Source organism: Camelus ferus, chromosome 2 (genome assembly GCF_009834535.1).
Source record: "Camelus ferus isolate YT-003-E chromosome 2, BCGSAC_Cfer_1.0, whole genome shotgun sequence".
NCBI lineage: Eukaryota > Metazoa > Chordata > Mammalia > Artiodactyla > Camelidae > Camelus > Camelus ferus.
Window position 1 is genome coordinate 156,464 of NC_045697.1, and position 25,140 is coordinate 181,603.

The following is a 25,140-nucleotide window of genomic DNA, read 5'->3' on the forward strand; positions in this document are numbered from 1 at the left end:
GCTCCTGAGGCCTCACACTGCCCTTCACTGAAACACCACCGAGGGGCTATGAGTGCTGGGGAGGAAGGCAGGACCAGGATGTACGCACTGGTCCCTAAAGTGGTCTCATGCTGAGGCCCCATCAGGCATTCCCTTCCCACTGCCCAACCCCATCCACCCACATAGCTTGTGTATGGTTCGTGTGTGCATGTGTCCACGTGACACACACTGCATGTCTCATGGGTGTTCAAGTGTGATCATATGCACTCTGTGATCCATGTGATGTGCACGTGAGACAAGTGAAGGAGCCTCAGGGCCTGCCAAGTCTTCCCAGTGCTGCCCACCTCTGACAACGTCCCTTCCACAGTTGTTTTCTCTCTGAGGGACCTCACCCCGCAGCTCCTGTTCTGACCTCAAGGACACAACCCCCAAGCCTTTCTCCCTTTTCAGGCCTTTGCTGGGAACAGGACAGCTCAGTGGTCCTCCCTCCCTCACCAGGGCAGTAGGGCCAGGATAGCGCCAGGGAGGAACAGGCGTGGGGAAGCCACCTGTCCCAGGCCACACAGGAGCCCCTGGGAGGTGCGGTCAGACTTCCCAATTCCCTTTCCAGGAGTTTTCCCGCTTCCACGAGGAGATCCTGCCCATGTTCGACCGGCTGCAGAACAACAGGAAGGAATGGAAGGCCCTGGCCGATGAGTACGAGGAGAAGGTGAAGGCTCTGGAGAAGAAGGAGGAGGAGAGGACGGCGGCCAAGAAAGGTCTGGGCTCCTCACCTGCCACGGCTGAGACTGGCAGGGGGCAGGCATGTGGTGAATCCCCCAAGTTAAAGAGCATGAGGACAGGGAATTAAACAACCCAGTTACATGTGGAGAAAAGCCAGGCTTCAGGCAGCCCTGTGGTTAGCGCACTGGGGTCTCTCACTGCACAGGAAGCCACTGTGGGGAGGCCCGTCCCTGCTGATTCAGTGTATCCATCAAGCCAGACCAAAAGAACTCACCCAGTTCCTAGCCGAGGACTCTCAAGGGAAGTGACTGAGTGTTACTTCCTTATAAAGGGGAGAAAAGCCCTGAAATATCATGATCTCTTAGCAGCTTTTGTTCCATCACCAAGCAGCAATTCCCTCCTGAGTAACTCAGAAATCTGCCTGTACTCTCATGCCACCCTCAGAAACAAAAGAGCAGATCTAGAAAAGAAGTAAGCTGAGTCAGCAGGCGTGACCCCATTCCCCGTCCCGTGTGCAGAGCACTGTTCACCCTCACCCTGCCTTGTGGGACTGCAACTCCACTGTAACCAGTCAGCGCACCCCCACATCAGAACCTGTGACCCTGCATGGTTTCCAGAACTTTTGCCAGCACTCCCTGAAATCTCCAGCAGGAGAGGGAACCAATGTAAACAAGACGGCTTCAGGGCTGTGGGAGGCCAGGGCTGGAGTGTCACCGATAGCTGAACTAAGAACAGCTGAGCTAATCGGCTTAGGCTGACTACAGCCCCTGCTCTGCCCTGCTCTGCCCTCTGCCAGGCTGCTGAAGGACATGGCCAGGAGGGAGGGAGCTGGGCTGGGGTGCGCAGTTCTTGCTCAGTCTTGTCTTCTCTTACAGCGGGCACAGAAGTCTGCAATGGTGGCCCAGCACCCCAGTCTTCCACCTGCTGCATCCTGTGAGCCAGTCGGCGGGATCCCACGGCTCCCTCAGCCCACACACCCACAGACGTTCTGCCTCTAACCACTGGTACAAGCAGCTAGGAAGCCTGAGAAAATGACTGAAGACAATTTTGGCTATTTTGAATGTTTTTAAGGTTTGTGTTTTTATGAACTAAAGCCAACTGTGATTTGAACAGTGTAGCCCACCTTACGCTCATCCATCTTTTGGATGCATAGTGATACCACCAGGAGACCTCTGAACAGGGTCTGGGAACTGTGTCTAAAAGCACTGGGTGAATACATTCACAACTGCACATGTATTTATGTGCATACGGGTAGAGATAGACACACAGATGCCAACTTCCATCCGGTTTAGAACAAATATATGCACAGAAACTTAGAATAAAATAAAGAGAAAGCATGCTGCCCTTTTTTAACATGGCACAGGACATTTGTTTCTGACCAATTGTAAAATTCTGCCAGAAAGGTCAAGGCTGTGAGAAGCAGTGATCAGTAATGAACGCTGTGTGTGGAGTTGCTCTGAACCGCACTGATGGACCAGCCCAAGTCCTGCACAACTGAGGTTTCCTCCTCGGAAGCAACCACGTGCCTCCAATGACCTAATGGTGCTGAGCTGTTAGGAAAAGCAGAGTCAGACCCAAGCGGCACAACGCACGACGCACACTTGAAATGAGTACTAATAATCTGATAGAAAGTAGGAACTTTTAAGTTGTAATGAGCTCAAAAGCATGTTTCCAGATACTGGGTACTCCTCTTGGCTGCAGGATGAGCCAGTGCCCTAAGGCCAATCTGGGTGTGGTTAAGGCTGTTTCCTAGAATGCCAGGTGGGAGGGAGGGCGCCCCACACAACCTTCTACTCACAAGAAGGAGCGGCTCAGTGACAAGGGGTCGTGTATGGGGCCGGAGGCTCCTCCAGGTCCCCAGAGGGACCCCAGTGCCAGCTGCCCACCAACCTCAGGACATCCCTGGGGTGTGCACCATCCCCACTCAAACTTCACCTCTACAAAAACGGCTTTGAAGCACTGGCTGCTTCTCATTTTCTCCTCATTTTACAAATGAATTAGAGCTCTAAGCCCAGATCTGCTCCAAGTGCAAAGCTGAGAACAGGACTTCGGACTTGCCCACCCCAGGTCTCCTCGGAGAACCACAGCCATTAGTGTGGGGCCTGCATTCGGCTCAGGCACAAAGGCTGCAGCCCCCTGAACAGCTAGCTGCGCCCCAGCCTGGTCCTCAGGAGGCCACAGCCCCTCCCTGGGGCTAAGGGGAGCATGTGTGAGGTGAGGGGTGGAGCCCCAGGTCCCGACTATAAGGGCATCAGCCTGCCCCCGACCCTGCCATGCCCACCCGAGGGTCTGAGCAGGGTTAGTGTTACCATGGTTAGCAGAGAACACCAAGCAGCACCCAGGACACCAGGGCTAGCCATGTCTCATTACAAACTGCGCCCTTTGTCCACCACACCCCCCAACCCCTCCACCGCAGAGCAAGCGATGGTGTTTCTGTGATTCCCACCTTGTCTATGCACCGCATCCTGGGTCTGTGGCCAGTGATTAGTTCTTTGAAACTCCCTCCCCATCCACACCCTAAATAATCTGAGGAGGTGGGCATACAGCTGCTGAGCTCGGGTCCAGAAACCAATCAACTGGAGACAATAAAGGAAAGCCAGAGAACCTACACAGCACAAAAGGCTTTATTCATCCACGCTGCTCCAGAGAAATGCAGGCTCACTTCAATATGCTGTCCTCTTGGGCTGAAAGGTTAGAAGGAAAACACACATGCCACCACACATTCAGGAAACCCAAAAGGACTGCGTGAAACAGTATCTAATCTCAGTGGAGCCCAGCTGTGCTCTGCTTACACTCCCACCCTGGTCTTTCCCATCTCTGCCTGTTCTGACTGGAACCTGCTATTGAACCCAGAGAGCTGGGCCTCGTTCTGGTCCTGTGGCCCCTCTGAGGGTGGCAGACAGCTAACTTCCAAGGCCTAGGGGCTAGGCCCTCAGCAAAGGCAAGGATCACATGTCCCCCTAACACCCGTGACTGCTTCCCCCTTCCCCCAGAGAAGGACCCACTGGGCCAGTGCCCTCCACTGTGGGGCTCACTGGAGCAGCAGCTGTTTCTGAAAATCCAGGTGGAGGGCAAAAATTGAGTAACACAAGTACCTTCTGCCAGTTCTCTCTCGATCCGCTTCAGTTCGTCCTGCTTCTTTTTCTCCTCAGCGGCTATCCTCCTCTCCTCTTCTGCCCGAGGTTTCAGGTAATCTGTTTAAGGAAATCAGTGGGGGGGAGGCATTCTCAATCAACCTCTTCACTGAAATGCTGCATAAAAGCAATTTAGTCCACAGGCAAAGTTATCTTCAGATGCATTGCGAACGCCTGAGGCGACTGCTTTCCACTCTTTCCCTGCGTGTAGGTAAAGCCCGACATTCACCCAACAGAGAGCCCAACCCAAAGGGCAGCTACAGGGTCCCCGAGGTCACCCCAGACGTTCTGCTCTCTCTCTCGGCCCTCTGTGATGAAAGGAGCTGCCTCGAGTCAGACTGCAGCACTCCCACACACCCTCAGGACCAGTTTTAACAAAAATCAACTGCTTCCAGTTCCCTGGACGGTACCTGGCATCAGAAGGCGCCCGTCCCGGCTGCCTGAGCCCGACTACGAGCCTGCCGTGGCCGCGCTCGAGGGTCGGCCCGCTTGGCCTCCGGGTCCGACACCTCCCACCCTGCCCCCTCTCCGGCCTGAACGCGTTTACTTCGGGGAACCAGGAAGTCCAAACTGGCCTCGAGAAGCCCCGTGCGCGCGCCGCGGGTCACTCACTGTAGCGCTTGGCTCCGTAGGCCATGCCGAGGAACAGGGCGGAGTAGCGGCCAAGCTGCGGGGAAACGGCGGTCAGAGGCGGCGGCCGCGGGGGGACTTCTCGGCCCGCGGGGTCGGGGCGCGGGGCGGGGCTCCCGGGCGCCTGGGAAGGGGATGGAGGGGGGAGGGAGGGGGTCGCAGCCGCTGGGTCGCGGCGGGGAGCAGTGAGAGGGGTGACCGCCCCGCCGGGTCGGGGACTGGGCCGGGAGTCCCGCGCTCCGCGGAGTTGCACACGCGCAGGCCCACGCGGAGCCGAGCACCGGCCGAGCACCAGTTCACCTTGATGAGCGGAGAGACTTGCACCGGCGGCACCATCTTGTTCGTGACCTTCGCACCGGAAGCACAATCCCGACCGAGGAGGACACCGCCTTAAAAAAAAAAAAAAAAAAAAACCACCCACGCACCCTAGCGAGCGCATGCGCTATGGGGAGCGAGCAGGTGTGTGGGGCGCGCCCCCTGGTGGCCCCGAGGGGAAACGGCGCGCGCGCGCGCGCGCGCCCTTTCGAGGAGTGACGTCACCAGGCGCGTGCTGGATTGACTGTGCATGCGCAATGTTCCGGGTGGGGCCGCGGGTACCTACCCTCGGGGATTAAAACTCTTGCAGACCCTGATGTTTTCAGGCATGGTTGAGCCCAAAATCGAGGTCCGGACACCATAGGTATAAAATATTGGAAAAGTATAAGTCCTCCTTACAAAGTACAAAATAGAGCGCTCCCCATCCTCCCGCCCTGGGCTGTCCCGCCCCGCCCACGCTGCAGCGCGTTCCTCAGCCACCCCAGGCCTGTCCATGCCTGAGGCCGCCCCAGGTCAGCCCCGAGGACGGCCCGGGAAGGGACTCCAGGCTCTGGTCAGAGAATCTGGGGTCGTCCTGATGCAGGGTGTGACCTGAGTCAGGCCGGCTACCCCTGGGCAGGTCCATTGCCCAGGCCCCTCGCCTAGTGGAGGAGGGTGGCAGCGGCTGGCCCCTCTGGACTCAGAGCCCTGTCCTGGGGCCATACTGCCTGGGGTGCCGCCTCCCGCACTTGAGCAGCCCCAATACCAACCCCCTAGCAGAGCTACAGCTTCCTCACCCCAGGAACCACTCCAGCAGAGGGGGTTGGGGTCCTCCTGGGAAGTCCACTCCAGCAGAGCTTGCTTCCTGGGTCTCCCAGACTCCTGGCCTCAGGACCGTGCAGCCCGAAGCTCAAAGGTACATCTCAACCCAGGAATCCCCAGAGGGGCCCTGGCTCTCACTTATGCTGCCCTCTGCTGGGGAGGCACGATTCTCACTGGTGGGGTACTCTGTATCCTCAGAGGAGACGCCTGTCTCCCTCAGCTCTGTGGTCAGCCCCAGTTAAGGAGCAGCTGGGCCAGCCCCTGTATACAGAGGGGCTGCCCAGAGATGGGGCAGTGGTGGCCAGATAGCCTCCCAGCTGAGCAAGCTGCGCTAACACACGGTTCCCATGGCAACGGGGCTTGGGGGTTTGGTGGAGGACCACCCACCCCATGGGCCGGGCTCTGCTCCCAGCATAAGCTCCCTGAGAACCAGGGCCTGGGGCTCCACTGTGGAGGGAGACCATGCTTCTGTTTCTAAAGGGGACCTGTGATTCTAAAGAGAACAGGATGCAGGGACGAAAACTCCAGGATAGGTAGCAGGTGCTCAGTAAATCTGCACCAAGGGGAGGCTCCAAGGGCGGCTCCAGGGGTCTGGGCAGAGCCTGCTCTCTCTCCACTCACTGGGGGGTCCTGGCTCTGGGCCTCCCGGCAAGGAAACTAGAAAATCACCTGTATCCTGGGCTGGGAGTGGGAACAGTGAGGCCAATCCTATAGGGCAGCTGGGCCCTTATCTGAACCCTCTGAGGGTCCTGCCTCCAGAGGCTTCTGTGGGCCTGGGATCAGGGGAGGGCCTCACTAGCCCCCACCCCCACAGCACTGCTCCCTGAGGAAGCTGTAAGTGTAACTGACCACCACAAGGCCCAGAGTCAACCTTCTCCACTGCCACCAGGCAGTGCTGAGACCACCCCCGCGACCCGCCCTCCGCCTGACCTTGCCCTTGAGCAGCTGGGCAGGTGACCTCAGGGGACAAACATGTTCTCCCTTCCCTGGAGTTTTAAATAAACCAGACTTCTCAGCATCTCCTGCTCCAGCATTAAAAATAAGGGTCTGTTGGGCTGGAGTTGGGGTGGCTTCACTGTGGGGGTGGCGATCAGCAGAGGACACACACAGGTACAGGAACACATGCACACAAAGCCCCCCAGGGAAGACCCCTGAAGTGAGGGATGGGGGGGAGACCCAAATTGGCCCAGGGTCCTTCCTGGGGACTGTAGGGGGTTAGTGGGGAGGCATCCCACCTGGCTCGGGACGCAGGGGCGGCCTGCTGGTGTCCACCCTGAATCCTGATATTCTCCCAGGAGCCAGGCTCCACCGCTGTCTTAAATGCTGTGCTCAGACCCACGCCAGCCCCAGGAAACCTCCCAGTGGCTCCGCTAACCTCTTCTGGCTTTCCCCAAGTCACGACCTTCTGAGCACAGATCCCACAAGCCTTCCCCTCTCAGTGGAGCGCTCCCCACTCCTGTAGCTGGCCAAGGTAGGACCAGGTGTCACACCCAGACCCTGCCTGGCTGGGAGTGGCAGGGTCCCTGTGCAGCCAGGCCCAGGTCTCCCCAGTTAGTCACACATTCGCCTTCTGGGGTCCTCTAGGCAGAGACCCCCGGAAGCCCCTAGGTTCCTGCAGTTGGATGTGTGAATGGTGAGCTGGCCCTGGGGTCTCGGTTGGCAGCACTTAAGGGGTGCCATGTGACCAAAGGTGTGTGCCCCCCGAGGAGCAGGGCACCCCTGTTTTCCAGCTTCAGCAGGTGCTGTGTGGCTCAGAGACATGCCCCAGCCCCACCCAGACCTGTCCTGGGGGCTAGGAAAACTTGTTCTCCGGGTGTGAAACTGCAGAATCCTGTCTGCCCACTTCCCTCTCCCCTAGGCCTCCTCCTCCTGCTAGGCCTGCAGACCCCCATTCTTCCCAGCCCCTGACTCTGCACTTCCCCCAACCAGGGACCTCCGATGTCTGGCACCACCAACGGACACCTGGGCCAGTTTCCCTCCCCAGACATTGCCGAAGGGCCCCTGGTGTAGCGGGAAGACCTGTCTGAGTGCGGGGCCCAGTCCCGCCCATTTGGGCTGTCCTCCATCTCAAAAATGTTATCCCCCACTGTGTGCCAGGCAAGGAGCTCCCTGCCGTGGGGACAGGAGGGGTGGCCCCAAGGCTGCGGTCAGGGGCCCTGGAACTTCTCTGTCACCAAATCAGGGAGGTGAGGGCACACAAAACTTGCTCAGGGGAACACTTGACGACTGGCCACCAGGGCTATTCACAGCAACTCTGCAAATCTGGGAAAGGCACTCCTTCCTCTGCTCCTGGAGCCCCCCAGGCCCTCACCCACATGCAGGTGGCCCTGGATATGCACAGAATCCAGGAAAACAAAGGCTCCAGAGTTGAAGGGGCAGATGGAGAGGTGCCTGGGAGGCTGGGGGCCTGTTGGACGGGCAGGATGAGGGCGTCTGACTGACATCTGATGGACCGCTGGCTGCCAAGGCTCACTCTGCAATTGTCTGGTCCCCGGGGAACCCTGAACCTGTCCTTGTAGGGAGTGGCAGCCAGAGTCTGAGCTGTCCTGGGAGACTGGGTATGAGCTTAAGACGGGTGACCTGGGCAGGGAGGGCACAGACCATCACATCAGGCAGACCCAGGCATGGTGAGTGCTGCGTTCACACATGTGAGCGTGTCTGTCCATGACGTGCGTGTGCAACTGCGTGGATGAGTGTGTGTGCACATATCACATGAGCCAGTGTGCTCTGTGTGAGTGTGTGTACGCACATGAGGGTGTGCATGTGCTGGGCTGGTGGGGGATCTGTATGCCATGACAATCCTGGGGACAGCCTGGGACTGGAGGATGGTGTGTTCTGGCCTGCACCCTAGTGGGACCCACTGAACAAGCCTTTCCATCTGCTGGCCACCTGCACAGGTCATTGCTCCCCTTGACGGGACTGCAGACAGAACCAGGCACAGTTCAGGATGAACCTTGGCCTCCTCAGGGACCCTCCGACCATGCCAAGCACCTGCAGTTGCCCCATCCCAGGACCCAGGCTCAGGGAACCCTGGAGCCCCAAGTGCCACATCCACACATCCTCTGTATGGTCCCCCCAAATGCCTGGGTGCTGCCCAAGGAGACCCTCGGGCAAGCTGAGGGAGCCTCAGTCTTGGTGTTCTCATCTCAGGCCAGCAGGAAGACCAAGAAGAAGGAAGAGGGGGGCCTGCAGGCCCAGAGGGCGTCATCTTCCCCATCCAGCATCTTCCCCAACTTTGAGCAGACCCAGATCCAGGAGTTCAAGGAGGTGAGGCTTTGCCCTGGTACCAGGAGCCCCTCCACCCAGGAGCTCATGCCCGAGGGGTCCCCTGGGAGTTGTAATGCAGGTGACAAGACCCTGTACGAGCCTCATTCAGTACAGCCGAGTGACCCTGGCCTCCATTTCAGGCATTCATACTAATGGATCAGAACCGAGATGGCTTCATTGACCAGGACCTAAAGGTCACCTATGCCTCCCTGCGTACATGCCCTGGGGCAAAAGTCCACCCTCCTGCAGGAGTGTCCTCCAGCCCTAGAGAGCCTTAAAGCCTGATCTGACCTCCCAGGGACTGTGAGGAGGTGGGCCAGGCCTCTCTGGGGAGAAACTCCCTTCTGGTTTGATCAGGGCTGGCAGAGGGCATCTTGGGGTGGGTGGCCCAGTCCAAGCATGGGCGTCCCAGAGCAGGAGATTGAGACCAGGGCTCTTGGGAGGGGCTAGCGCCTCCACATGGAAGAGGGGCTTGCCCTCAGACCTCCAGGCACTCATGGTAAGGCGGCCCAGGAATGGAGCTGGGAGAGGGCAGGGAAGCTCACTTACGCTCCCTGAAGAGCCCAAGGCTGGCCCTTCCCGGGCAGCACAGCCAGGCCTGTGCCCTCCCTCCACTCCCCATCTGGGGGCACTGTCCTTCGCCTGGGGTGGTCCTGCCCTTGGAGCTGCAGAGAGCAGGCTGGTTTCTACTTGGGAGGTGCACTCCGACCCACCTTCCTCTGCCCAGGAAGCAGATCACAGACCTTCTGAGCTCCTCTCCCCTCCTCAGTCCACCTCCCAGGCTTGGGTCTGGGGTTCTGTTGACCAGCAGAACCTACACCCACCACTCCTGGGCTCCCCTCCCTCCCCCAACCCGGGGTCCCCAGTTTTGTTCTGGGACGGCCCTGTGGGGCACCTGCACCACTAGGACCAGGGCCGGTGACATCCCCGCCCTCCACCCACCACAGGCAAAACCAACGTCAAGGACGAGGAGCTGGATGCTATGGTCAGGGCGGCCTTGGGGCCCATCAGCTCCACGATGTTCCTCAACATGTTTGCAGAGAAGCTGAGCGGCGGCCGCAGGGCCAGCCTGTGGGTCTGCCGATGCCATGTGTGCGTTTACTTAGAAATCCTGACATCTCACATAAAACCCCATGGGTTCAGGACTTGGCACCTGTGGGGCACCGTCAGCCCCCCAGCGGGTGAGCCAGCCTCTCTCCTCTGCCCGCTGGCGGCAGCCTCTGTCCCTCACTGAGCGCTGTCCCCCGCCAGCTCTGGGCCTGGTGGGACGGTGGGGACCCTGAGAACAGGCCCCCCAGGGTGGAAGCTGAGAGTCTCCCAGGTGCTCAGGGCAGGAGGGCCATTCAGGCAGAGGGTATGGAGCCCTGGGCAACCGCGGCTCATGCCTCCTGTGCGCAGGTATGGGCGCCGATGAGACCGTCCTCAACGCATTCAAGATGCTGGACCCCGACAGCAAAGGCAGCATTAACAAGGACGAGGGAGTGTGGCCACGGGCGCCGGGCATCTCCCGGGTCTGAAGGACACCCAGCTTACCCCACCCCCTCCACCCCAGCTTCCGGGCTTTGACTGGCCTGCCCAGATCCTGGGTTGCTCAGCATAACTGAGGGCAGGACCAGTCCTACCCACCTGGGGCCAGTGGTCACTGCCACTCGGACTATCATGGGGCCTTTAGCCTCTTAGGGGGCTCCTTCGGCCAAGAACCGTGAATGGGCATATTCAGGGCTGAGAGTCAGGAAGGGCTCCCTGTGCCTCTCTTCCCACCCTGTGCGCAGGACTCCCCAGGGCCAGGCTTCCACGAGGCACCAGCAAAGAGCCCTGCCCCCCACGGAGGAGCCGAAGGTGTAAACTGACCCCTCACAGGGCTCCCCTGGGGCTACCCGTCCCTTTCCAGGTTGACCCTTCTTCCAGATCAGCCTAATCCACCCCCTCCCTCCCTGTCCTCAGCATCAGGAGGCTGCTGATGTCCCAGGCTGACAGGATGACTGCCGACGAGGTTTGGCCTTTGGTCCCCACCCCACCGGCTTCCCCCATGGCCCTCTGTGAAGTCCAAGGATGGCCCTGGGGACTTGGGGGTCCGGAGGGGGATGTGCCCCAGCCCCCTAGAGACTGCAGCATTGGGGTAGGTGGGACACCCAGGGTCCAGGAAGGGGGACGCCTGCCTCAGCCACACCTCTCGCTTTGCAGGGTTTCCCCCCCACCTCCCTTCCCTGCAAGCGCAGAAACAAGACAGAGCCTGGAGTTTAGTGCCTGTAATTTACCCTTTGGTCGTGACCTTGGGGACCCTTCCACTCTGCCCCCACCGCCTGGGCCTGACGCCCCCCACCAAACCCACAGGTAGACCAGATGTTCCAGTTCTCAACCATCGACACTGCTGGCAACCTGGACTATAAGTCACTGAGCTATGTGCTCACTCATGGGGAGGAGAGGGAGTGAGGGCCCCCCCCACCGGGTGCGGCCAGCTCAATAAAAGTGAACCCAAACCTGCCTGCAAGTGTCTCTGCCGGGGGAAGAAGCTGTTCCCCTGGGTGTGGGAGGGTCTGCCCAGGGCCCACCCTCTGCTCCTCTCTCCAGCCCAGCCTGGCCCCACCTGTTCTCCCCACCTGTGCTGGCACCCAGCTGGAGGTCTGTCATTCAGTCGTCAGCAGAGGCTAAGAGTGGCTCTGGGAGAGATCCTTTAAGGGAGGCCTTCCCCACACCTGTCCATTACAGGCTCAGCCATGCTGGGGCCCCCAGGGTCCCCAACCCAACAGTTCCCCTCTGCCTATGCCCCCCAGGCCAGCCCAGCCTCCCCACACATAGTCCCTTCACCAGATACCCTGAGTCTGGCCTGGCCCCTGGGGCATCAGCCTGGTCAGTGGCTTCCTGTCTACAGAGCAGCAGCTCCTGCTACAGCCATCGAGTGTCCCCTGGGCCAGCTTGCCAGGCCCTGGGTGTTTAATGCCCCCAAGTCCCCCTGGATTCTGACACCGTCCCAGGCACAGTCATGACTGGCACAGCCGGGGTGACCAGAGCCTGTCTCTCCCCACCTCCCCTTCATGTCCCCAGGTCTGCTTCTTGACACACTAAGCTCCCTTGGCCTCTAGCCCTCTGCAGGGCCCCCATGATGTCCCTGGGGGGCCCGGGGGACCCAGGGCTCCCAGGCGGAGGGAGGCAGGGTCAGGAGCTCAGGTTCCAGGAAGGAGCTGTCCCAGGCTTCTCACCGGGTTCATGCTGGGGGCTAGGCGGGTGCTGAGGCAGAGCCTCAGGGGTGGCTGCCGGGTGGGGTATGTGGTCCGAGGTTGCCGGGCACGTGTCGTCCTGGATGGAGAGGCTCGCGTCAGCCTCGGCCTGCAGGCGCCGGTACGGGGCATGGAAGAAGAGCACCATGAGGCAGCTGAAGAAAGTGCACAGGCCGGCCATCAGCAGCATGGACCCTGCGGAGACACGGCCCAGCTCTGCCCGAGGCTCACCCAGCAGCCAGAGCTCCCTACACAGGTGCGGGGGCCACAGAGCTGGCAGAGCCCCATGGACCCCACTAATCGTGACCACAGAGTGACACTGGGAATAGATCCTGTCCGGGCCCCCAACAGGCCCCAAAGGCGGGTTCACGGACCCAGGGGCCGTGAGCCATGAGCTCCAAGGTCACTGCACCAGGTCTGGAGACGTGGCACACAGCAGCCCTTTCTCCGACTGTTTCTCTGCCTCTACGTCTCTCTCTGTCTCCGTCTCTCTCTGTCTCTCTGCCTCTCTCTGTCTCTGTCTCTCTCTGTCTCTGCCTCTCTCTGTCTCTGTCTCTGTCTCTGCCTCTCTCTGTCTGTCTCTCTAGCTTTCTCCCTGACCTCATCTCAGAAGCACTCACACGGGGATTAGCGGCTGGGCTCCCATCAGGGCCCCAGGCTGCTCCCACCAGGCTGAGCCTGAGAGTTCCACCTGTTGCCCTCTGATCCGACCCATCCCCACCCTGTGGGTGCCCTGCACCCACCCATCAAGGACAGCGGCCATGGAGGGAAGATACCCAGGGCAGGGGTGGGGGCTGACCTCTGGGCCTGTACACTCGGGGCCCCCACAGGACGCACCCTTCCAGTCCAGTGGGTCCTGGCCGTCCTGACAGGTGGAGAAGGACGGCTCCGCGCGGCGCACAGTCAGAGCGGTCAGCAGCACCATGGTGAGCACACCCTCTGCCTGCCTGCACAACCACAAAGCCTCAGCCCTGCCCAGGGCGCTGCTTGCTGCCCACGTGCCTGTGGTCACCCCGAGGGCCACGCGCCGCTCCGATCAGTGTGGGCTCCAGTGGCCGGCCCAGGCCTGCACACAGCAGGCACTCAGAAGACTTAGGCTCTTGCCAGAGCAGGCAGGTCACCAGCTGTGTCGCCTGGAGTGGGGCGAGGGGAGGGAAGCAGTGGAGGCTGGGCACTTACCCCAGCACGAAGACCAGACCAGCGGCCGCACCCTCGCCCACAGGGAAGGAGCACTCGATGGCCAACTCCATGGCAACGGGCGCCACAGAGAAGCCAAAGAGCCCAAGCAACGAGCAGATGGCGGACAGCGCAAGGGTCTGTCCCTGCAGCTGGGACACCTGGGGGAAGCGAGCCACACAGACAGATGGGGTGCATTCAGACATGCCACAGCCCTGGACAGCCAGGCCCTGCCAGGCCCTGCACCAGCCCCCTGTCTCAGCTGAGTGGCAGCGCCCAAGGTCAGGGAGGCCAGGGGTCCTATCCCACTTGTGGACCACCCCAACGGGCAGCACCTGGGCCTGGGAGGGTCTGGGTGTCCACTAGAGTCCCCCCAGGGGACCCCACTTCCACCCCTGCATGATGGTCTCAGCTCAAGAGGACTCTCACCAAGGCAAAGGCCACACAGACCAGAGATGTCAGGCAAAGGCCAATCTTGACGGCTTCAGTAAAATGTTTGGTCCGGTCCACATAGAGGCTGAGAGCCAATGCCCCCAGGATCCCAAATGCAATGAAGAGAGCCCCGCAAAGGCCAGCAAATTCCTGGAGGAGGAGAGGAGGCAGGCACCCCGTCATCAGGGCCCAGTAGGAGGCACTCATCCCTAGGACGGACACCGTCACCACGGTGCCCATGGCAGGTCCCTGCGCCCGCGGCCCAGGCAGGACAGCAGGGAAGGCTTGGCGCACCTTCGGCCGGCGGGTGTCCTCGCTAGAGATACTGCCTCCCTGTGTCAGCCCTAATCCAGGAACTCCACAACTGCTAGAGAGAAAGGGCCTGGCTTCTGCAGGTGCCCCTCAGTGCCTGTCACCCCTGGAGAACTGGGGACACGCGGGGCCTGAACCCCACACCCAGGGCCGATGCCAGACGTGGAGGGCACAGCAGGAAATGTTGTGAGCAGAGCAAGGCCTTCCCCTCTGCATCTCCAAATCTCAGAGGAGACCCGCAGGGCTGGGGTCAAGTAGGGCATGGGGGAAAGTGCCACACAAAATACCTGGAAAATGCACCTGGGTAGAGCTGCCACCCCTCCCCACGGGCGCCACCCCGCTGCAGACAAATTTTCACACAGAGCATCTTAACACCACCCACGGCAGAACAAGAGGTCACCCCGTCCAGGTGTGGAAACCCAGCGTTTGGGAAGGTTGAGGGCACAGGCGTGGTGGGGCAGACAGCCTGCAGGGTGACAGGCTCCCAGAGCTCCATCCTCACGCGGGGCACCCAGGGCAGGGCCACCACTCACATTAGAGTAGCCGTTCACACAGAGGACCTGCTCCAGGAGAGCCGAGAAGCTGGAGAAGATGCCAATGCCGCCACCAAAGCACACGGCCAGGATGACATAGTCCTTGTTCCTCACCAGCTGAAGGGGAGAGGACTCTCAGCCCACAAGCCCACCCTGCCCGGCCCCACCCCAGCCTCCACCCAGCCCTGACACCCAGCACTGACCAGCTTCAGCCCGGCTAGGAAATTCTCTGAGGTGGAGCGGGCAGCCCCAGCAGAGGGCGGGGTGGGGGGCACACTCTCCCAGAGGCACGCAGTGGCCAGCAGGAAGGCCAGGCCAGCAGGCATGATGTAGGAGGCCAGCTGCAAAGAGTGTACGCATGAGTGCACATGTGTGCACGCACATGCACAGCCCTCACAGATGTATGCACATGTGTGGGCATCTTACGCCGCTGCTCTGGGCTCTGGAGGCACACCACCCCCTTGCTGGCCGCCTCCACCTGTCATCCCTAGATGGACACCCAGAACTTGTGGTGGGCCTGCTCTGCTTTGCTTCATTTGGAACTCAGCTTTCAAGACACCACCCAAGGATAACTCCATTAGCTTGAGCTTAGCTTGACCCTCTCTGGGAGCCCCAGACTCAGCTGTCCAACTGCCAACTGGACTGCCTTCCCTACCTCTGTGCGTGACCCCAACACTCACCCAGCTGCTTGGCTGGAAGCCCTTCTCTCCTCAGCACACCTGCAAACCCTCCCCCTACCCGATCAAAGCCCTGGCTCTCTCCCTGAGTCATTCTGGACAGGATCAAGTCATTCTGCCCCCTCAGACCCCCCACTCAGGGTATCCATCACACCAACATCAACTGCCTGCCACCTGGGCTGACCCTGCCCTCTATCCTCCCCTTGCTGCAGACCCCACCCCTCAACCTCATGTCCACCTCAGGGCCTTTCTCCACTGGCCCCTTGTTTCCCTCTCGGCTACCCACCCAGCTCTGTCTCCTCCTGCTCCAGGGAGCCCCTGGCCCTACCAAGAAGACCACCCAACATCCTGGTCCCTGGAGTTGTGCCTGATACCGAGGAGGTGCCCCATACCTGCACAGGTGGGAATCCCTCGTGGACTGAGTGCACTCTCCGGGCGGCCGTAGGAAGTGGCGAATGCATACACACAGACAGGCATGCACGCATGTGCACACACACTAGTACACACATCCCACAAATACGCACACACGCATGACACACCAGACACCACACACAGGTGCACACACAGGCCTGCACCTGTGAGCTCCCTCACCATCACGGGGATGTCCTCCTCCTTCTTCACCAGGGCCGGAGACAGCAGGTTGGCCACCAGGACACCCAGGGGGTTGGCTGGACAGGCGGGACACACCTAGGCTCAGCGTGGCAGGCTTGGCCCCCCGTCCACAGGCGGAGCCCCCAACCCTCTGAGAGCCAGGAGTGCACAGGTGCTGCGCCGAAGCAGAGGGCACAAGCAGAGGAGACGGTCGGCCTCACCCCCGAGACTTACACATGGTGCCGACCATGTTGGCTGTGGCTCGCTGGTGCTCAGGGAACCACAAGGCGGCCAGCTTGGCGGGAGAGAAGACGACCAGGGTCTGGGCCAGGGCACAGAGGCTCTGGCCGCCCATGAGGAAGACAAAGGGGTCCTGGGCGCTGGGCACCATGCAGGGTAGGGCACGGAGCACACTCCCAGCAAAGTTCAGCCACGCGCACAGGATGGTCTGCAAAGGCAGGATCAGAAGAGCTGCCCCCCAGCCCAGAGTCCCCTCCCAGCACTGCAGCCTCCACCCCCCACCCCAGTGGCACCGCTTGGGGACCTGGGTCTAGGGAGGAGGCCACGACTCTTGAGCCCACAGTGGGGACCCAGCCCACACCAGAGCAGGCCCTGGTGTGGGGCCTGACTCACCGCCCAGCGAAGTCCAACAGAGTCCAGAACCCAGATGGCCACCACGCCGGCTGGGATGGACACTACAAGGTAGACCAGTGAGAGCCAGTTGATCTGCTCGGTGGACAGGAGGAAGTACCGGGCAATGTTGTCAGCCACAGGCGCGAAGCTGAGCCACAGCTGCGGACGCATGCCAGCATCAGCCCAGGGACAGGCCCTGCAGACGCCCCAGCACCAGCCCAGGGGCAGACCACACAGACACGTCAGCTGCCTGCGTCCCAGGCATGGCTGGCTGGTCTGAGGGAGGGAAAGGGTCCAGCAGCCCCCTAAGGGCCAGGGTCTTCATCTGGTCACCCAAAGAGAAGGCCCCGGGTGGGGCTCAGACTGTGCCCAGGCCGTGGACCAGCATCACCCTGGCAGGCTTGGTCCTGGGGACAGGCAGAGGCCAACGACCTGGCTGGAGGCTCCAGGACAGCGAGCCCCACTGGGACTAACCCTCCAAGGATAAGGCCCAAGGGCTGTCAGCAGAAGAGAGGCGTCCACCATGTTGGGGGCACTGTGTGGTGGGTGGGCATGAAGGAGTCTAGACCAGGTGCTGGACAGAAAAGGGGAGGTTGGAAGAGAGGGTAGGGGTGAGGGGAGCCAGTGGCCCTGACCCCAGTCACATGGACCAGCCAGGGCCACTCAGCGCCTGTGGACACACACTCAGCACCTGTGGTGGGCGCCCAGGAGGACAAGGGCCAGAGGTGGGAGGCCTGGAGCTGTCGAGGGGCCAAGTGGAAGGGACAGTGGAAGGGCTGCTTTCACGGGGTAGGGGGCTTGAGGGGGGTCCAAAAGACATCTTTGGCCTGTCTGCAAAGGTGGTGATTGGGCCCTTGGGGGAACCACCCAAATTATATGCCAGCCTGACCTTCTCTACAGGAGACCCATGTGTTTGGGAGGTGAGATATTTTCCAGCCACAGGTTCTATCAAGTGCTGGGACTCTTAATCCTGCAGGCCTTCAGCAGACAGTGAGTGTGGCTGGGTCAGCAGAGAAGGCTTCCTGGAGGAAGCGAGACACCCGCTAGTCCCTAAAGGACGGGTGGGCCAAGAGGAGAGGAGGGGCTCACCAAGGCTTAGTGCAGGAGGGCGGGGGGAGGCAGCCAGGCTCGGCCCCAAGAGGACGGTGTCACAAGTCACAGTCCACCATCACTCCAGCCCTGAAAGCACCAGGAATGGGGGAGCTCGCCCCAGACCAGGCCATCCGTGGTGAAGACAGCAAGATCCAGGCTTCGTGACCCAAGCAAAGCCGTGACCACAAAGCCCCACATGACAGCGAGCTTGGGTAGCAGCTGCCTTTCCTTCCTTTTTTCAGGACAGAGCCAGGGACAGATCTCCCAGATTCAGAAAGAGATCCCACACAGGCCCAGCTGGTTCTGCCCACCGGATCCATCTGCGAGGAAGCCTGGGGTCTGTTTTCCACACCTGCCCTGCTGAGTGAGCCCACCTCTCCAGGCTCGCCCATCCTCATCCCTGCCCAGAGCTTGTGGCCAGCAGGGTGGAGATGGGTCTAAAACACATAAGGCAACCTGGGGTCGAGCTTGTCCCCGCTGCACAAGAATTCCCTCCTACTTGCTCCCAGCCCTGCCAGGTGCCTCCTCACGTCCCCTTGAGAATGCTGGCAGCCACTGCACATGCTGACCCTCACCCAGACCCACTTTGGGAGCCTGGACCTCATTCCGGACACGGCTCCACCTGCACTCACGCTGCCCTCTCAGACCCAAGAGCCCTGGCTTGTGGCTGCAGGCGGAGTCAGCAAGGGGCTAAGTGGACCTGGCCAGGGAACACCTGGCGGAGCACCACCGTGACCATGGCAGGGGTCACGACAGCTCTGGTGTGACTCTTGTTTGCTCCATAACGGCTAGTGAATAAGAGAAGTCAGCAGGACACCCTCGGTGTCCAAGGATCTTCTCAAGACCACGTGCTTCCCGTCCCCTCTCAGACTCCCAGGAGCAGCAAGGGGTCTGGGAAAGACCCCTGCGTGAATTCTCAGACCAACGCACCCAAATCCAGTTCTGGCTTCCCAGCATCTAGACACAAGGACCTGGTGAGTCCTGAAGAGGAAAGAGTTTTCTGGGTCATAGCAGACCCCAGGTCCATGCAGAGAGCTGGCCCTCCACACCCAGTCCAGCAAGGAAACGAGGAGAAAGGCCCTGAGGAGTCTGGAATGCCATCCAAGAGCAGGGGCTGCCTGGGAACCTCCCTGGGCCGGTGTCTTCCTGGGCTGTCCACGCCTGCTGGCCCCAACCCCCTCACGCATCTGTGCTTCCTGACTGCCTTGGCGCGAAGCCTCTCTGAACTGTGGGTCCTGTTGCCAACCTCAGCTTTGCACTGTGATTAAGTGGCCGCCAAATGCTATCAAACCAGTCCCTGGGGCTCTACGGGAGGCGGAGGGGTGGCAGGCAGAGGCCGCAGTACAAACGAGGTGAGGCAGGAGGGCCCTGAGTGGGGCAGTGCTGCAGCCTGACCCCTGAGTAGTGGCCATTGAAGGGTCAGGTATAGGAAGTGCATGCGGAAGCCTGTCCAAGGCACGTGCGGGTGACCGGGCGGGGCTGGAGGGGCAGGGAGAGGTTCAGGGCTAAGCCCAACTGTATGTGTTGGGCTGGGCTCTGGGCAGAGCCATGGGGTCTCAGAGCGGAGTCTGGGGGAAGAAGCGGCGGGGGGGTGGGGTGGAGGGCGGGATTTCCGGAACTGGCAGGCCCAGTTCTCACTGGCTGGTCCTCTGATGAGGCGGGCGCTCTGGGCGCACCGGGACACTGGCGGGTGGGAGGAGCGGGCCGAATCAAATGCCGGTGGTTGGGGCTCACTGGAGTCCTGGTCTAGGCCTGTACCCCTGCTCCTGTCCCCAAGCCCCCAGCCCCCGCGCCTGGGCCCTGACACCCCGTACCATGGCGTTGGAGTAGCTGAGTAGGCTGATCACGAGTAGGAAGACCCAGCGACGTGCATAGGCGCGGTAGCCTCGCAGCGTATCCAGGGTGGGGGCCGTGGCGGCCCCAGGCCCATTCCCCACCTGTCCCGCCATTGCTGCGGTGCCCCCGGCCGCCAGCTTTTGGAAAGGCATGTGAGCCCGGACGGCCCTCCGAGGTGGGGCCCAGGCCGCCTCGGAGGTGGGGTCCAGTCAGTCTCCGCCCCGGGGTCAGGGATCACCAACCCGCCAGGCGGAAAAGGGACAAATTAAGAAGTTGGATCCTCCCCGTCGGCCAGGACGGAAGTCTGCCGCAGAAGCTGGGACAAAGTCCCCTCTCAGGGGCCAAGCCGGGTGGTGGCCCCTGCTGCCCACCAGGTGGTTGCAGGAGAGGGCGCCCTGAAGTCACTGTCTAGCAGAAGGCCTTTCCTGAAGGGGGTGGGGGAAAGGTTCCCTCTGCCATCCCCACCCCAATTCCTGCAGGAGCAGCAGGAGGCCAGCCTGGAACAGGGGGCTGGGGTCAGGCTGCAGAGCCTCGAATCCATGCTAGTCATCAGACTCAGCCCTGTGGAGAAGCAGGACAGATGGGGGTTGGGGGTGGTGGGCAGGCAGAGGAAGAAGGGGGAGGCCAGCCTATCCTCTTACCCAGGGAAAGGGCTGTTCCGGAGCCCTGGTCCTTGGGCCAGGGAGGGGCAGGCGGCCTCCCCATTTTGGTTATTATCTGCAGTTCACAGATGAGAAAACAGCTGGGTTTCTGTTTGTTTCAGATGGAGAGACCTGTGGGCTGGAAGGCAGGGAGGGTGGAGGTATCAACCTGTTTCTCTTCCACAAGAGCTCCCCTGTGGGCAGGCAGTCTCCTGTGCATTCCTCCCCACCCAGAGGTCCTCCTCCCCACCCAGAGGTCCTCCTCGGACATCTCTCCACTCCTCCCCAGTACTTCTCCTCCTGAGGTCACTAACGTGGGGCTGACATAAATGGACACAACGCTGGCCTTGCACTAGTGCTCCTCCCCTTCTCCAGCCCTCCTGCTCTACTTGGGGCTCCCCCACCCCCACGCGACATCCAGAGGGCTCGTCTGTGGAGTAGGCAGCTCAGCAAGGCTGCTGGATGTGAGATCAGCAGCTGATTACATTTCTACTCACCAGCCTTGAGCATGTGGAAACCAAAATTAAAGACATATACAATTTACAGTTACTTCAAAGAAAATTAAATACTCGGGTGTAAACCGTGCAAAATGTCCACAGGACTTGGATGCTAAAAATGATGCAACACTAATGGAAGAAATCAACAAAGACCTAAGAGGTAGACCACGTTCTTGGAACAGAAGGCTCAGCATAGTAAAGACGTCAGGTCTTCCAGGTTGAGCTACAGGTTTCACACAATGCCATCGGTGGGCTTCTGTAGACGTGGACTGGGAGAAAGTGTCTGCGAACCACACAGCCCACAAAGACCCGACATCTAGAATAGATAAAGAACCCCCAAAACTCAACTCAAAAAATAAAAAAGTCCAGTTACAGAATGGCCAAAGGACACCAAAGAATATTTCAATGAAGAGAATATACGAATGGCAGGTTACATCATCAGCCATTGGGAAAATGCAAATTAAACCACAGTGAGTATGCCTGCACACCTTTCAGACTGGCTGAAGTGAAACTCAGTGACATCGAGTGCTGGCTGGCATTTGCTGGGTCGCTCACGCACTGCTGTAAAGTTGAGAAACGTTACAGCCACTATGGGAAACAGATTGGCATTTTCTTATCAGACTTGCATGCCATTATCCTAGGACCAAGCAGTCGCCTTCTTTGGCGTTTACCCCAGAGAAACAAAAATATGTGTTCACACAAAAACTGTACCCAAATGTTCGTAACAGCCTTATGTGGGACAGCCCCAAAACTGGGAAGAACTCAGATGTCTTTCCAGGGGTGAGTGGTGAAGCTAGCGGAGTGGGGGGCATCCGCCATGGAGCAAAGCAGACGGTTCAAACGCGCAGCAGCCAGGTGAATCTCAGGGTAGTTACGCCCCGCCAGGGAAAGCCGCACTGCAAAGTTTAGCTACAGTATGATTCCATTGTACAACATTTTTGAAAAGATAAAATTTTAGAAGTGGGGAACAAATGAGCAGTTTTGGGGACTGGGGAACAGGAGGGACCCCAGTGATGGATGTGCTCTGCATCTTGAGTGTGTATACACTCAAGGATACACCACCTAGACGTTCGATACACTCGTGTCACGTACACACACACGTGAGTGACAGGGAAACTGGGGAATCTGCATGGATCCCAGATTGCGTCCACATCTGTGTTTTGCAAGATGTTATTTTAGGGGAAACTGGGAAAAATGTACAAGAAATCGTGCTGTTACTTCTTACAACTGTGTTTGCACCTCTAATACTTTCAAAATAAGAAGTTTAATTTTTAAAACTTACACACTAAAAAAACAAATAAAACTTACACACTATTTGGAAATAATGACTTTTTCTACTCTCACATTTAATGAAAAGGTTTTGTTTAAATTGTGGACGAGCACCTTCCACAGAAGCATCCACACTGTTCAGGTTTGCATCTAACAGCGTAAGAGCGCCCGCAGGCCCTGAGGATCCATCTGCACGCCTCGGGACATCGCGTCTTGAAGACGTACATCCTGTAGTGATCACCACACAAAAACCACCTTGTGTCTTGCTTTTGAAAATTATCTGTAAGGCTTGTTTACAATAATATTCAACACACATAATTATGCCTAAACCTGTGTTTCGATGTCTTTTTCTCCTTTTCTTTTAAAGAAATGTAGGCTCCTCTCAGCGTCTCAAACTACCATTAACAGGCTTATGCAGGTGAACGTGTCTTCCTTAAACAGTGGCCTGCTTGGAACCAAGCAACTGGGAGGGGTCTCTTTGCCAAGACTGAAGCAAAGGCAGCTCCTCTTTGCTGAGGATAACATCGAGGGAGAAAGCTAACCTTATTGAAGGAGGTGCCCCGTCCTGTTTGTTTGGTTTGACTTGGTTTTTATCTTCTCCTCTCAGGAGAATGTCAGCTATGTGAGGGCAGGAACCCGTCTGTTCACACCTGAATCCCTGGAGCAGGATGGGACTGGCCCATGGCAGTGGCTGAGAATGGCAGTGTGTGGGGTGGGTGACCTTCAGGGCAGCCCCACGTCTCCAGGGCCCACGGCCTGCCTGGCAGGTTCTCCTAGGGGTGGCCTGCTACCCCAAAGCGCACATCCGGGGCGGGAGCCGTCCGGACCTGTCTGATGTGGAAGCACACCCTTCCCTCCCAGCGTCTGGGCCTGTGCTCATCACACTCATGTCCCCACTGCCGGAAGCCCACGCTCGCCCGCACCACCCGCGGCCAGGAACTGAGCAAGCAGATCAGGATCTGGACTCTCAGGCTACCTCCGAGAGGACAGTGGGACTTCGTCCTTACCCACATGGGAGGCCAGTCAGGGACTCGGTCCATTGAAAACACTTGACAAATCTGCACTGGACGTAAGACTGTTTGCTTAAACGAGGGAAAGCTCTGGTTGCTGCGGCCTGTGTCCACACCAGGGCTGCACCCCATCAGCTCCTCTGTCTCTTTCCAGCCGCGTCCCAGGCAGGTCAGCACGGGGGGTCACGTACACCCTAAATCATGGAAACATGTATCTGTGTCCCGGCTTGCTAGCCCCTTCCCACTGAGGACTCTGGTCCCATCCACATGTCTCAGAACTCCTCAGCCTGTTGGAGTGGAAGCTGGTCTTCTCACTGCTGTGTGTGTCTGTGCGTATGAGTCAGGCAACTGTGTGTGTGTGTGTGTGTGTGAGAGAGAGAGAGAGAGAGAGGTGGGTGTAACGTGGTGCATGGCTCATGGCTGACATTCATCTATTTTGTATCTGTGTCTGGTGGGAGGTGGGCCTCTAGTGTGTGTTCGCAGCATGTTATGTAAGGCTGTGTGGTGTAAGAGAGTTTTGTCTTCTGCGTATATATGGGGTGAAATGGTTACCTAACTTTTCTGTCTGTGGGCATCTAATTCTTTGATGTACAGTGAATGAAGGGTGTGTGAGAGACGTGAGTGTCCAACTTATTTGTTTAAAGTGTGAAGTGAGTGTCTTTTTCCTCTATGTGGCTGAAATTAGTATCTCATTTTTATGGCTATTGTGTGGCATATTTTGTGTATCTATAAGAAAAAGTAGTTACCAAGTTTTCTGATGTACCCTGGAAACGAGTATCTGTTCGTGTGCATATGCTGAAAGTTGAAAACCTAGTATTTTGTATATGGTATGAGATAGGCACGTCTTTTTTGAATGTCCTTTTCCAAAGTTACGTGGTATTTTTAGGCTCTCCCTGAGTAGGTCAGGGGTCTTAGAATGTGTCACCTCAACACACACACAACCTTCTTGTGGACATTCTTGAGAGTTTTAGACTTGAGTTGGAAAAACCGCACAAGTTAGGGATGAGTATTATTTCACTGGTGATGATTAAATTAGGATCCGGCTTCAGCCATTGCTGACGTGGCATCTTCTGCTGGTCTGAGTGCCGTTCCCCAGCAGGCCAGGAGCCAGAGGGTGGCTGGCTTCCCTGTCTTTCCTGGGTCAGGGGTCTCAGCATTCTCTTCGCGTTAGTGTCTGGATCTGCCAGGTCAGGTTAGCCCTCAGATCTGCAACCTCGGCTTCTCTCTCATCAAGTGTTGCCTCTGTGTCCCCCACCTCTTCTGCCACACCCACGGGCCAGGCCAGCCCCGGGCCACAGCTGCCCGTTGACCTGCCTTCCTGCTGCACACAGATGCCCCTTGGCTGATGCACCCACTCCTCCAGGCCAGGCACCGCTCCAGGGGCAGGGAGTACAGCTCTGAAGAGAAGGGACAAAACACACCCCTGCCTTCCAGGGAGCCTGGTTTCCAGAGGGGAGATGCGGACAACAGAGAGGAAAGAAGACGGTCTGTCCGCTCCTGAAGATGGTGAGCCCCGGGAAAAGTGGGAAACGCACAGAGCGGGCAGCAGCCCATTTGCTTGCAATTCTTAAAGTTTTTATTATGGGAAATTTGAAACAAACACAGAGGGAGCAAGAATTGCATAATAAATACACACAGACACATCGCTCGACTCCAGCAAGGATTGACTACGGCCAATCTTGTTTTCTCTGGGCTCCTCCCTGACCCTACTCCCCCAAGGTATCCTGACAAAATCTCAGACACTGTATCATTTCCATCCATAGATATTTCACTCTCTCTCTCTGAAAGATAAGGACTCAAAAAGACACACCATGATACCATGCTGACATCAAATATTGCAACAGCGTCCAGTCGCTCCAACTGATGCCTGCGTGTCTAGTTTAGTTTGTTTGAGTTTGTTTGATCAGGACCCAAATAAGCCGTTGGTCAACACTCACTTCCCTTTCCATCTGTAGCTTCCCTTGCTGTATCTCTTCAATCCCTTGCAAGTTGTTTCTGGAAGGAGCAGTTTCTCACGCCACAGCTCCTGATACAGCCAGAGTGGTCTCACGCCACACCTGTGTGCCCTGTAGGCAGCGGAGACAGGAGCCTCCGTCTGGGTCTCCTGGGAGGCAGAGCCTGAGATAAGGACGAAGTGCCACCGCACTGGGGAGACGCTCTTAGGAAGCAGGAAAGAGCAAGAAGGGAGAGACAGGCAGGAGGAAATGCCAGACACAGAAGCACACGAAAGGGCACCTCCCACAGGAATGGGGCTGGAGCAGCACCCGCTGCCTCCCCACCACGGGGCAGGGCTGACCCAGGCAGCACGTCTCACTCGCATCGTGTGTGGGTCACAAGGCTCCTCCTTCCCCTTGCTGGGGAAGACCTGGGAGAG

The 25,140-nt window shown here is 58.7% G+C and overlaps 4 protein-coding genes across 5 annotated transcripts in view; 2 read left to right on the top strand and 2 right to left on the bottom strand.

The window, feature by feature from the left end:
• Positions 1–2,756, top strand: part of PDE6B (phosphodiesterase 6B) — a 29,711-nt gene extending 26,955 nt beyond the window's left edge. Inside the window, exons 21-22 of one of the 2 annotated variants that reach the window (XM_032491679.1) lie at positions 590–737; positions 1,578–2,756. In XM_032491679.1, coding sequence (XP_032347570.1) covers positions 590–737; positions 1,578–1,639 — 210 coding nt within the window. In that variant the 3' untranslated portion in view covers positions 1,640–2,756. The remainder of the gene's footprint in view (positions 1–589; positions 738–1,577) is intronic. The other variant, XM_032491683.1, reaches the window with a different exon arrangement.
• A 552-nt stretch (positions 2,757–3,308) lies between these two features.
• On the bottom strand, positions 3,309–5,680 carry ATP5ME (ATP synthase membrane subunit e). The gene is made up of 6 exons (XM_032491716.1): positions 5,558–5,680; positions 5,068–5,094; positions 4,767–4,855; positions 4,449–4,503; positions 3,798–3,896; positions 3,309–3,386 (listed from the first exon to the last, which is right to left on the bottom strand). Exons 3-6 carry the CDS (start codon positions 4,800–4,802, stop codon positions 3,361–3,363), a joined length of 216 nt encoding a protein of 71 aa, XP_032347607.1. The 5' UTR covers positions 4,803–4,855; positions 5,068–5,094; positions 5,558–5,680; the 3' UTR covers positions 3,309–3,360.
• A 2,833-nt stretch (positions 5,681–8,513) lies between these two features.
• MYL5 (myosin light chain 5) lies at positions 8,514–11,282 on the top strand. The gene is made up of 6 exons (XM_014553397.2): positions 8,514–8,849; positions 8,990–9,062; positions 9,797–9,901; positions 10,248–10,332; positions 10,794–10,842; positions 11,184–11,282. Exons 1-6 carry the CDS (start codon positions 8,649–8,651, stop codon positions 11,280–11,282), a joined length of 612 nt encoding a protein of 203 aa, XP_014408883.2. The 5' UTR covers positions 8,514–8,648.
• SLC49A3 (solute carrier family 49 member 3) lies at positions 11,084–19,549 on the bottom strand. The gene is given in 11 exon segments (XM_032491694.1): positions 11,084–12,160; positions 12,162–12,262; positions 12,905–13,014; positions 13,247–13,404; positions 13,673–13,825; positions 14,521–14,637; positions 14,724–14,861; positions 15,789–15,865; positions 16,023–16,236; positions 16,422–16,580; positions 19,328–19,549. Coding segments are annotated over 11 exon segments (1,548 nt in total). The 5' UTR covers positions 19,502–19,549; the 3' UTR covers positions 11,084–12,013.
• Positions 19,550–25,140: the final 5,591 nt, after the last annotated feature.